At 52.4% G+C, this 11,541-nt stretch overlaps 1 protein-coding gene across 3 annotated transcripts in view; it reads left to right on the forward strand.

The window, feature by feature from the left end:
* MID2 (midline 2) overlaps window positions 1-5,823 on the forward strand; it is a 329,458-nt gene extending 323,635 nt beyond the window's left edge. For all 3 annotated transcript variants that reach the window (XM_037908993.2, XM_037908991.2, XM_037908992.2), the window contains one exon: window positions 688-5,823. In XM_037908993.2, the coding sequence (XP_037764921.1) occupies window positions 688-1,090 (403 nt within the window). In that variant the 3' untranslated portion in view covers window positions 1,091-5,823. The remainder of the gene's footprint in view (window positions 1-687) is intronic.
* Window positions 5,824-11,541: the final 5,718 nt, after the last annotated feature.

Consider the following 11,541-nt stretch of genomic DNA (forward strand, 5'->3'; position numbering starts at 1 on the left):
CCTGGTTACGTAGCCTAAGCTGCCCCCCCTCCCCTCGCCCACACACACACACAGAGCTGGGACTCCTGCCCCTGCTTCAGCCAGGCTTCCCCAGCCATGCCCCTACCCCACCCCCAATCCCCTTCACCCCACACAGGGGGATGTGTATCTTAACAATTCATGCAGAGGGGTAGGGCTGCCCCACTCCCATCACACACAGCCTCTTTCTCTGCATGTGCTCAGTGTAATCCAGTAGGAGCTAGAATGGGCACTTAAGGCTTGTGAAAATTTTAAGTAGAGAAGCAAAATCTTTTTGAAATGACACTGTAATTTGATTTCCCCCAAAGGGCCATCGGGTGCCATGCACTCTGTCTTTGAGCACTGCAGATCCTGGTGCGATGAGCTGAGCCTTGGTTTGATCTCTATCTGTGAGCAAAAAAAAAAAAAAGATTGCCTGAATCTCTCAACTTTAAGAAAAGCTGGGAGTTTTTTCAGGGGCTGCGTCTTGAGAACCCCTTGGTCAACTGAACCCAAATTTGCGTCACTGACCAAACCCCGTGTGCCCACGAGTTGCACCAAATTTCAAGGGAATTGGAGTAACTGTGTACATTTTAGGGCAAATTTTAAATTGATGGCTGGATGAGCCCTCGGGGATATGGTTTGTGCATTCTGGAGGGTCTAGGTCAGTAACGTCTGTCTCTCTCCTAGGTACGCCATCGGCATCGCCTATAAATCAGCCCCAAAGAATGAGTGGATTGGCAAGAACTCCTCATCCTGGGTCTTCTCCCGCTGCAGCAGCAACTTTGTGGTGAGACACAACAACAAGGAGATGCTGGTGGACGTTCACCCACAGATGAAGCGTCTGGGCATCCTTCTGGATTATGACAACAACGCCCTGTCCTTCTACGACCCGGCCAGTTCTCTCCACCTCCACACGTTCAGCGTTGCCTTCATCCTGCCGGTGTGTCCAACGTTCACCCTCTGGAACAAATCCTTGATGATCCTGTCTGGCCTGCCGGCTCCAGACTTCATCGATTACCCAGAGCAGCAGGAGTGTAACTGCCGACCGCAGGAGTCCCCGTACGTATCAGGGATGAAAGCCTGCCACTAAGCAGCAGCCAGCCCGTCGTGCTCAACAGTGGCTCATGGGGAATGTTCATGGGGGCTTCTGAAGAGCTGGATTGGAAAGCAGGCCCTGCTGCCAGAGAAATAATGCTCGGCGAGTGAGCCTCTCCCACAGGAAGCTCATTTTTAAGGGAAAAACAAAACTTTAAAAGCGATTGAAATAAACTCTGTGGCCGAGCTCCGTGTGTATGGGAATGCGGCTTGTGAAACTCCTTTGTAGCAGGATGGCGTTCCTCCAGCTGGACTGTCACACGGCTTGTTTGGAGGCGAGCGGAGCGAGGGTGGGCAGTGCTTGTTTCAGGGCCCCCTAGGAGTGTGGGTGAGGGAGGGGATCCTGGGCGGAACAGGGTGTAGCCTGGTAGGGGAGCAGAGCCTCCTGGCCAGCTCAAGCGCCAGCCTGCTCCATTGACCATCCCCGTTCAGACAGGGGGCTGCAATCGGCCGCATCTCAGGAAGGATCCATCACATAAGCAACGCGGCTTTCAATGTCACCCAGAGAGGCGGCCGCAGCCAACCATCCAGAGCCATTCAAACTGTAGGCAGGTTGTGAAAGTGGAAACCACTCTGAGAGGAGCCGTCCAGCTGCTTCGCCTGCTGGGTGTGGCTGGTGTGTTGAGCTGACAGGCACACGCGCTTCCGCCCGCTCGGGGGGATGCTCAGACCTGAAATCCGACTTCCCCCCAGTGCTCCCTTTTCTTCCATTATAACTGCCTCCTTTGGGAGGCCCTTTGTCATTATACGTCAGGGAGGCCCCAGCCAAGCTCAGCTCAGGCTGATACCTGATCTGTGTGAAATGGAGCAAGCTGAGGTATCTGTCCCCTCCAGTGCCCACCTGTGCTCTCCACAGGCCCCACCATGCAATGCTGCTTCTTGATGCTGGCCTAGGTCATGCTCCACGGTAGAGATGTGGCTGGCCAAAAGCTGCACTGGTTTAATGTAGGCCATCCCCCTGGAAGGAGTGTGTGTTGGGAGTGGGGAAAGGGCCCAGTATCAGCTGGTGCTGCCGCCAGGCAAGGAGAGTGGAAGCTGGCCAGACAGTAGCATCTCCAGGGAAGCAGGAGAGAGCCAGTGGGCCGTGAGGTCTATGACTACTGTACTGTACAAGGACTGTATCCATTATTTATGCCTCTGCACACAGCCCTGCTCAGAATGCACTTTCTCCTCTGTATGTTGTGTTGGTGTGAGGGTTGACTGGGGGCTACAAGTGAGTAAATCCAGAAGACCAAATATGAGCGCTGATAGCAAGCGCAGTAGCCTGGCCTGGCCAAGTCCATCTGGCTCGTTCTCTGTCCCGTGCTGGCTGGTTCTTGGGGTCACTTCTGGAGTCAGTGCAGAGCCATTCCTTTCACTCTGAAGTTAACCCATGGGGAGGAGATCAGAATCCAGCCCCTGGGCCTTTGTGTTTGGGTAACTCTGCCCCTGTCATGCAGAGACTTGCCCAAGGTTTTTGTTCCCCATGAATCCCAGCTGGTCTGACCCTCCCTGGCAGGCACCTTGCATCATCACTTACGCTGGGACCGAGCAAGGGCAAGTTCTCCCAAACCTCAGTTCTTCCCTTCCTGATGCTGGGGGAGCGTGTTGCATAGATAGGTGTGAAAGACAACAGGAGCTAGGTAGGAGAGGACAGTCCTGCATATGTCAGAGGAACTGCAGGTCATGGGGAAACAGTGCCCAAAGCACACTGAAAGCTGCCTCCTGGTGCCTTTGATCTGATTTGGGAGAGGGATAGTGTAAAGGTTCGGACTCACCCCTGTAGTGTCTGCTGCTGGTCACTGGGGAATTAGCTCTTTCCCCCGCTCAGCCTGTTCCTTCCCTAGCACTGCACCACCCTCAGTACCCTGTCAGGCAGGCAGCCAGGCCCTGCTCTCTCCCAGCCTAGAGAGTGACTCCTTGGGCCTCTGGCTCACAGACTTTTTATACAGGCCAGCTGGGGCCTGATGGGGTGTGGCCCAGCTGCAGCTGCTTCCCCAATCAGCCATCCCCAGCCACAGCCCTCTCCAGGGCTGCTTTTAACCCCTTCTATTTTAGGAGCAGGATAGCCACCCCACTACAAATAGGCAGCGTCTTGACTTCCATAGGTGCAAAGGGAATGCTGTCACCAGCAAATGCGACTTACGATGTTTCGGTTCCAGCTGCTTCTGCAGCTGTGGGCAGATCTAGCCTGGGTTTGCAGCCTTCCACACCAGAGCCGGTCCTGCTGCAGACTCTCATTCCATGCTGTGGCCGGTGCCATGGCTGCTTGAATATCAGTCTACTGGCTTTTAAAGTCTGGTTCTTTCACACACAGCTGGTGCTGTTCTGCTGGGGACCCAGCGTCCAACCAGCTTTTAGAAGTGGCGCTAACAAAACCTCCAAACCCTGGAAAGTCTCTCCTTTGGAACAAGGTTTGGCTCTTTTGCCCAGCCAAGCACCAGGCTGGCAATATTGGCTAGTGCCTGTCCAGGGGCCAGGTTCGATGTGTTCTTTGGAATGTCCCTTCTGTTAGTCTCTCCTTGGTTTTGTTGCATGGGGCCATGTGATCCAGGACAGGAGAAGTTACCCCACAGCCCTTATGTGGCTTAAAACTCTGCTTAACTTTTCCTTGTTTCAAACAGGAAGAGATCTCTGGACCTTGCTGATCAGAAATCTACCTCATAGCCCAGCCTCCGGGGAGCAGGTAGATTGACTGATCTGGGGGTAGTCTTAGTGCATGGACTACTTGCGTTAGGATGGAGTGGGCAGAGCATGGCTCACCTGGCTGGAGGGAGGTTCCTGCCTAGTTTCAGGGGTGGAGGGCAGAGAGAGAGGCTGGTTTGGCTGAGATGGAGTGTAGTGTGACGTTTGCGCTGGACCGCTGGCTGCTGTACAGTCCTGTTGCTAGGCTTTGAGGATGCTGGTTTGGAGACAGGCAGCCTGTGGACGAAACCCAGCCCCTCTGCAAACCTCCCAGTATTGTCCCTTGTGACTCGTCTGGGTTCACTTAATGCCTCCTTCCCGCCTGCCGGCCCTCAGCTATCCGAGGTGCCCTGACTCAAACTGATGTGCTTCCATCCTTCAGTTCTCTCTGGCAGCTTTCTTGCGTGATATAGGCCCCTCTCAAGCTCATTAAGCAGCCTCCCCAGCTCATGGCAGTCTGCCGAATGCCATTGTTCTTTGGGGTGAGTCAGGGCAGGGTGTGCATGTGTCCCCTGAAGCTATGTCAGATGAGATCTGTGGCTGGCCGATCAGCTGGCATGGTAACCTTTTATGATGTGCTGCAGAGCCTTGAATGCGCCGTGCTGAGGGATACTTTTCATTGACACTGAATTGCCATCGGGATCAGCAGAAGATTGATACTTTCTTGCAGGCACAGGGTGTATAAAAGAGAACCTGTCTTTTCTTCCCTTTCAGTATTCAACATTTATGGTGACTGGCTGCCTAATGAAAGGGTGTCTGGGGTGGGGGGTAATAAGGAAAAATTATATGCCACCTTGAGCTAGGTTGGGAATCAGAAAAGTGTTTTCGTTCCCTGTCTCTGGTCTAGGCAGCTTTCCCTGCCACAGAAGGCCCAGTGCTGTTTGCCCATAAATTGCAGTGTGTGACGCACCAGTTCAGAGCCAAGGGGAGGTTTCTATTTGCTCCTGCTGGCCCAAGCTGCCGATGGTGGGGTGTGGGGATTCACATCCCCATTCCTGCCTTGCTTGGCAGCTAAGCCCAGAATCATTTTAAGCAGACAAATTGCCATTTTCAGGTTGATGTTTTTCAAAGGCACGTAATGCTGCCCCCTGTGTGCTGACCCAGAGTGTTCCCAACGGGGGGGTGCTGCTTGTGATGGAAGCTGCCTCAAACAGATGCCTGCACACTGTAGGTGGATTTTAACATTTGCAAAACAGGGGCCAAGCTTTCCAGCTGGCCCTGTCGCTGTTTAGATGGGATCGTTGTTGGAGACTGTGCCGCATCCTTTAACTCGGAGCACACGAGCCATTCATGTGACGTTACACCGGATGAAATTGCACTAATTACATTAGGGTTCTGAAGAACCGTACCAGTGACGGGCAGGAGGGCACTGCAGAGAGCTTGTCTGGGCAAGTGGAAAAGGGGAGGCCGGCACAATTAGCTGACAGGCCTGGGGTTCGTCGCCTGCGTTCCTCTCTGCTGGTTGTCAAAAGCAAAACCAACCATGTCTATCAGTGTGGGCAGTCGCTGTCCTGTGCTAAGTCCAGGAGCAAAGCCTGGCTCCTGCACTGCGGAACTCAGGCAAATCAGGCTCCTGCACTAGAGAGCTGTCCCCTGCAGATGGAAATGGATCCTCAAAGCTCCCTTGTTGCATCATGGCCTTTGCCTCCCACCCATTAGCAAGCACTCCCATTGGTGAAAATGCCTGGTGTCATATGACGCTGCGACAGTTCCAGCCAATCCAAGCCCATCCAGCCTCTGCTGTCCATGGTTGGAATTAACATAGAAATGCTTTCTGCCTGTCGGAAGCAGGTGGCAGGATCGGAGGGTGCCGGTTCAAGTCACTGCAGGAAGTTCATTTGTCATCTGTATTTCTGCCTCTTGCAGAGCTCTGCGGCTGCTGGATGTTTTTATCATAGTAAATCCATTGTATCTGACTTGGGATGTGGTGAAAATCTGGTTACAGTGAAACCTGTCATACTTTCTCTTCATATGTAACATAACTGGGGTTTGGGTTTTTTTTTTTTTTTTTTTGGCAATTTCTTTGTTAATGTGTATATATATAAATATAATATAATATATATATACTACTGGCCGCGTCTCTTTATGGAGGAACTGCTACCACATCTGACATAGCACTCATTCGGGTAATCTCATCTTTGAACATTATTACAACCTTAGAGGGACCCCTCACTTGAGCTGAAGACACAGAAGTCAGTCATGTTAAAACCAAAGGCCACAGCTCCCGGAGCAGGACTCCACTGCTCATCAGTTTCACGTGCTATCTTTTCAAATCACCTTTGTTCTGTCAACTGGACCCTCTTTTCTCGACTCAAAATCAGCTAGAACTCCAGAGCCACATCGCCGGCTGTTTCATGTCGGAGGGAGGGGGGAGAATGCTGTTATGCGAACTAGTAATCACGATGCCTTAACGAATCCAAAGCTCCAGTAGCCACATTGCAAAGTGAGGTGGCACTGTTTAGACACTTCAGTGAGTGAGACGAAATCACAGCAGTAAATTAGATAATCACAGTGGAGACAGTCACAAGAGTTTTTTGTGGGGCAAATGTAAAGCTGAGACTCCAGGGGAGGACACAGATATTGTATAACCAGGGGAGACGAGGGTCTCCTGTTATAATCTTTCACAACAATGTAGGTGCCTTTCCCAGGATCCCTTCCTAGGGGCAAGAGAGACCTCAACTGAGCTGCCCTATTAGAAAACCCCCACAGCCTGGCCATGTAGGGCTGACTGGGCAGGATGGGAGTGGGGGGGAGCTGCTCTTGCAGGAGAGCTCCATACTGTTTGTTAGACCTACCCAAGCACCTGCTCTTGTGGGCGAATCAAACTGTGGCAAGCTGCTGGAGTTTCTAGAACTGTGAGCCTCTGTGTTACCCCTCTCAGCCTCAGAATGTGAGAGCTTTGCTGCTGCTAAGCTACCTGTCAGCTCCCTGGCATGCCAGCTTGTCTGCCATGGCAGCAAATTCTTCAGGACTCTGCCCGGCCAAACCTGGCCTAGCCAGTAACAATCAGTGAACCCCAGTTCCTGAGTTCCTCAGAGACGTCAATGTGCAGTGCTCAGCCTCTGTCTGTAGCGCTCACCAAATCTTATCAGATTTGCTGCTCCTTTAAAGAGACCGTACATAGCCACTTACTAACTTAACAGGAGCTGACAAACCCTCCACTTCAAACAGAGCACTGAGTGGGTTTATGGTTAAAGGAAAACAAGTTTATTAACAAAAGGGTGGAGGGTTAAGTGATACCAAGTTAAAAGACTAAAGATAAAAATGGTTACAAGCAAACAAAAGTAAAACACACTTCTGTGACTAATACTCACCTCTAGTTCTCGTTCAAGATGGGTTCCCTACTTACAGCAACTTCTCCAGCGAGACTGACTGGGATCCACCCTCACACAATCAAAGTTCTGGTTACTTTAGTCCTTCAGGAGACAGATAACCAAGGAGTTTGCTTCCCCCCTCTGTATAGCCCAGTAACCTGTGGACATGGGTAAAGTGCCTTTCTCTTGCTGCATATGGATGCCATTCTGTCTGGTGTAGACTCCAGGCTGGTTCCTCCCTTGCTGGTGATTTTTACAGTGCAAATGTTCTCTTCCTGCAGCCCAACACAAATGGCTAGCGCACTGAATTTGGGCACACTTGGGTTGGCCTTTTTCCTTTGTCTAAAGAAAATCTGTTTCTCAAAGCCCCCTGACATTTTAGTCACGTATTTCCAGCACATCTGTGAAGTTCCATGTGGGTTAACCATATTTGCATCACAGTGAGTTAGTAGTTTTCCAGTGGTATATTACATGCCACCTTTTGGGTAAGTCTGTATCATCTGGCATTGACCTGTGCGCAGGGACACAAACACCTAGCTACCCATATATAGTGGTAGGTAACAAACACTTCCATCCTAAAGCAGAGGGTCTCATGCTGTGGCAGGTGCCGTGCTGGGGGGTCTGTAGGGAGATGGCTGGTCATACGGGGCTGGCTCTTTCTCCCAGCTGCTCAGTCACATTCAAAGAAGGTTCAATATGTGCACATATAAAATATCCCCATGTGCCTTGTCCCTGCCAGTGATCACTGCCATGGGGCTGGTGTAGGCTTGTGAAAGTGAAGGGGGGGCTCTAGGAAACAACCTCGCCATGAGCTGTTTCATGAAAAGGGCTGAGAAAGGCTACCAATGAGCTGTGCAGGGAGCCCAAATTATGGCCCTATGCCTCTACTGTGGCCAACGGGCTTGCATGGGTGGAACAGAGCAGAATGGGGCCACTGAGTGCACAAACAGCACTCACTGATTCATAAGCAGGTCTGCACAGCTGGGCAGCACAGGGGCGTTCTGCACCCACTGTGTGGCACCAAAGGGGTGGCAGATAGGCAGAGTTTTAGTTATCCGAATTGGAGCACAGCCAGGTAACAAGGGTCTGCAGCCCCCTCCTCTCGTGGTAAGTGCCAGGGATTCAGGTTCTCCATTCTACATGCCCTCTGACAACCAGCAAAACAGTGCCTGTAATGCCCATGCTTGGGGCCTAGCTCAGTACTGACCCTGCTCCCTGCAGCCCACCATGCTTAGGCCATGTGCTGAGAGCTCCCTGCCCCAAGTGGCACGGTCCCTGAGCTCAGCAAGCAGATCAGGGCAATGCATCCAGATGGCCCAGAAATGGAGGACTCAGAGGGTGTCATGCTCCCTGGGGTGCTCTGTCTCCATTTGAGAGGGGGCAGTATTTAGTCTGCCTGTGCCCAGCTGCTGCTGATCAGTGTGGAGGAGAGGCAGAGTTGTGGACTCATCCCCACGCCTCTTCTCAGGGGGGAAGGGAGTGGCCATGCCGGCACTACTGTAGGACAGGGTCCTAGACCTCTCCTTTGGGCACATCCCAGGCCTTGCACAAGCTGTCTTGCAAAGACTTAGCTTTGCACTCTGAGCTGGGGACAGCTTTCCTTGGACACTTGCCAAGGCATATGACATTTAAGGTGCCATGAGAAGCAAGTGCAGGAGTCTGCGTGAGCCCTCAGTGTCTGGGGCTGGATGTCAGGTGTGACACCCGAGCCCTCAGCCACCGGGCCGGTGCTGTGGGAGATCAGAGGACAGGTGCAATCTGGGACATCGTGCTCCATGGGACCAGGCTGGCCACTGAAGCCCAGCCTCGTCCCTTGAGCATGCAGAACTGAGGGGCTTGGCAGCACAGGGTTGGCACAGAGTTGTGTTCAGCCTTTACAAACGGTCAGGCCTGGCTCCAGGGGGGAGAGGGAGGTGTCCTGGCAACTTGTGGTTGTGAATTGCCTGACAAAGCCTAAAGCCCTCAGATTTCAGCCCTGGGCAGTGGTCTGGCAGCGAGCAGCTGCTGGCCCATGCAGCAGCGACAATACGTCACGGCACCTCCTCCGTAGGCCGATCTCGCCCAGCTTCCTCATCCGCCCTCTGCTCTCACCATGCACGTGAATTGCTCTGCAGACTTGGCACCTAAGAGGCTTCCAGCCACACCACAGCCCCAGGCTGCAGGGCTCGGAGCAAGGGCAGGAGGACAGGATGTCGGGTCCAACAGGCATTGCCAGCACCCAACCCCGTGATACGGTGGACGTGTTCATGTGCCAGGTCTCAGCTTCTCCAGACTGACAGTCAGTGTTTGGGGGATCGGAACCATGTGGGGACTGTTTGAGCATGTGCATCACAGTTCCCCAGTCGGATCCAGCTTGTGTAGGGCCCCTGCTGTCACTGCAAGGTGCGCTGCACAGGGCTTGTTCTGTGCTAGGATGTGCCTTTTCTTGTTGCATTGGGGATGTGAAAACCCCAAGCAGTTGTTCTCAGCGTAACTACGGCTGCACTGCAAGAAGAACCCAAAACCTGCGGCAGCACGTCCCAGCACCCGACTCCTCTGACCTGGGCCACTTTAGCAGCTGCAGATGACATGCAGGGCATGGCTCATACAAACATGCAGTCCAGTGGGACTTAACTGCACATGCAAACGTAGGTTGCCAAGCACATCCATTTCACCCTCCTCCTTTGAGGCCCTGGCCCACTGCATGGTTAAGCCCAGCCCTGCTGACGGCTTAGGGTTTCTTTTCTATATAAGAACCATCTGGGGCCCAACCCCATTCCCATGACTGAGATCAAGAAAAAAGGGCCCAGCGACTTCAGTAGGAGCCAGAGCAGTTGGAATTTTTTGATGAATCGAGTGAGGCCCAGACAGACACTTCACCAGGGGTCCTATACATCCCAGCTGAGAGCCCTGACCACAGAGCTGTTCGGGGGAGGGTCTCACATGCTCTCTTCTTTGTCATTAAAACTGCCCAAAGGCTCGGTTTTGTCCCGTTGGAGACTGGGAAAATGTTTGAAATCTCCAAGATTTTCATAGGATGGAAAAGCAGCTCTGGCCGAGCTCTCTCATCAAACCGGGCCGCCTGCGGGAGAGAAAAACGTGGTCCCAGCTGCTGCTCAGTGAAATTATAGCCACAGAGGCACTAATCCCAGCCCTGAGTCAGAGAACTCCGAAAGAGGAGTTGGGCATATGTCAGTAAATGGCAGTGTGTAAAACACATGACACTCCTGTCCTGGGCTGTTGTAACCATGGTTGCTGTGGGGCATGGGGTGGGGGGAAGTGTAATTAAACGGGGCACATGGCTAAAACCGAAATACTGAAGCAAAAACAACCTGGGAGTGCAGAATCTATCTGCCTGCCTTTAATGAGTTCGATCACTGCAGCCGTCACGCCAGGAGAACATAAGACAGGGCCGGGCGTTTAGCAACAGAAGAGATGTGACAGTTCCCATCCCCCAGGGGACAATACAAGATGGCTGCATTTACTAGCATTTAATCCAGCCCTATTTTACATGTGCCAAACATGGTGACTTCAGGCACCTCCCTTAGGATCGGGTGCGCCAGCTAGTCCATCTCGCCACCAGCAAGTCTGGCCTGATTACACTTTAAATGTGCCACTTTCCCTTTGTAAACATCACCCCAGCTTTCCTAGTTATGCCCCTTTGTACTGCCTGAGCTAATTCCTCTCCTTCCCCTGGGGCTTGCACGACTCAGATAGCTGGGGCAGCTCATCACGTCAGTTCGCCTAAGTCACTGCATGACCAAGCAATATACAGTCAGTTCTTTAAACCTCTCCTTGTGAAGCAAGCCCGCCGGGCCCCGGGCACGGCTGCTGCTCTTCCCCGAACCTCAGAGAGTGTTTTGTTGACAGTGGTGTTCAGAGGCCAGTGCAGTGGCCCAGGTGGAGCTTTACAGACCTAACTGGCGAGGGCTGACTACCTCCCTGCTCCACGATGGGAGGGTACCTTTGTATCCGCTACGCAACATTCCATGGGCTGTTTGTGCTGCCAGGTGGCCTTAGAGACACCTGCCAACTTTACTCTCCTTCGGCATCTCTGCTTTTGCAAGTTCTCCCTGCCACGGAGTCTCTTTTAGAGTCTTTGACCCAGCTGCATTCTTCTAAATTGATGCTAATGTTCTGCTCCCGTAGCTAATCTCTCAGAGCCCTTTGGCTGTGTTTCTAAATCTAGATTTAAAATTTGCCCATGATGGAGAATCCACCACGACACTTGGTAAATTGTCCCAGTGGTTAATTACCCTCAGTGTTAAAAATGTACACCTCATTTCTCATCTGAATTTGTCTCGCTTCAGCTTCCAGCCCTTGGATCATGTTAGACTTTCCTCTGCTAGACTGAAGAGCCCATTATTAAATATTTGATCCCCATGTAGGTACTTATAGCCTGGGATCAAATCACCCCTTACACCCTCGGTTTGGAGCATGAGGAGAGCAACTGTGCAGCTGGGGCCCACCAGACACCATTTGCTGGAAA

The sequence above is a fragment of the Chelonia mydas genome, chromosome 9 (genome assembly GCF_015237465.2).
Source record: "Chelonia mydas isolate rCheMyd1 chromosome 9, rCheMyd1.pri.v2, whole genome shotgun sequence".
In the NCBI taxonomy this organism is placed as follows: Eukaryota; Metazoa; Chordata; order Testudines; family Cheloniidae; genus Chelonia; species Chelonia mydas.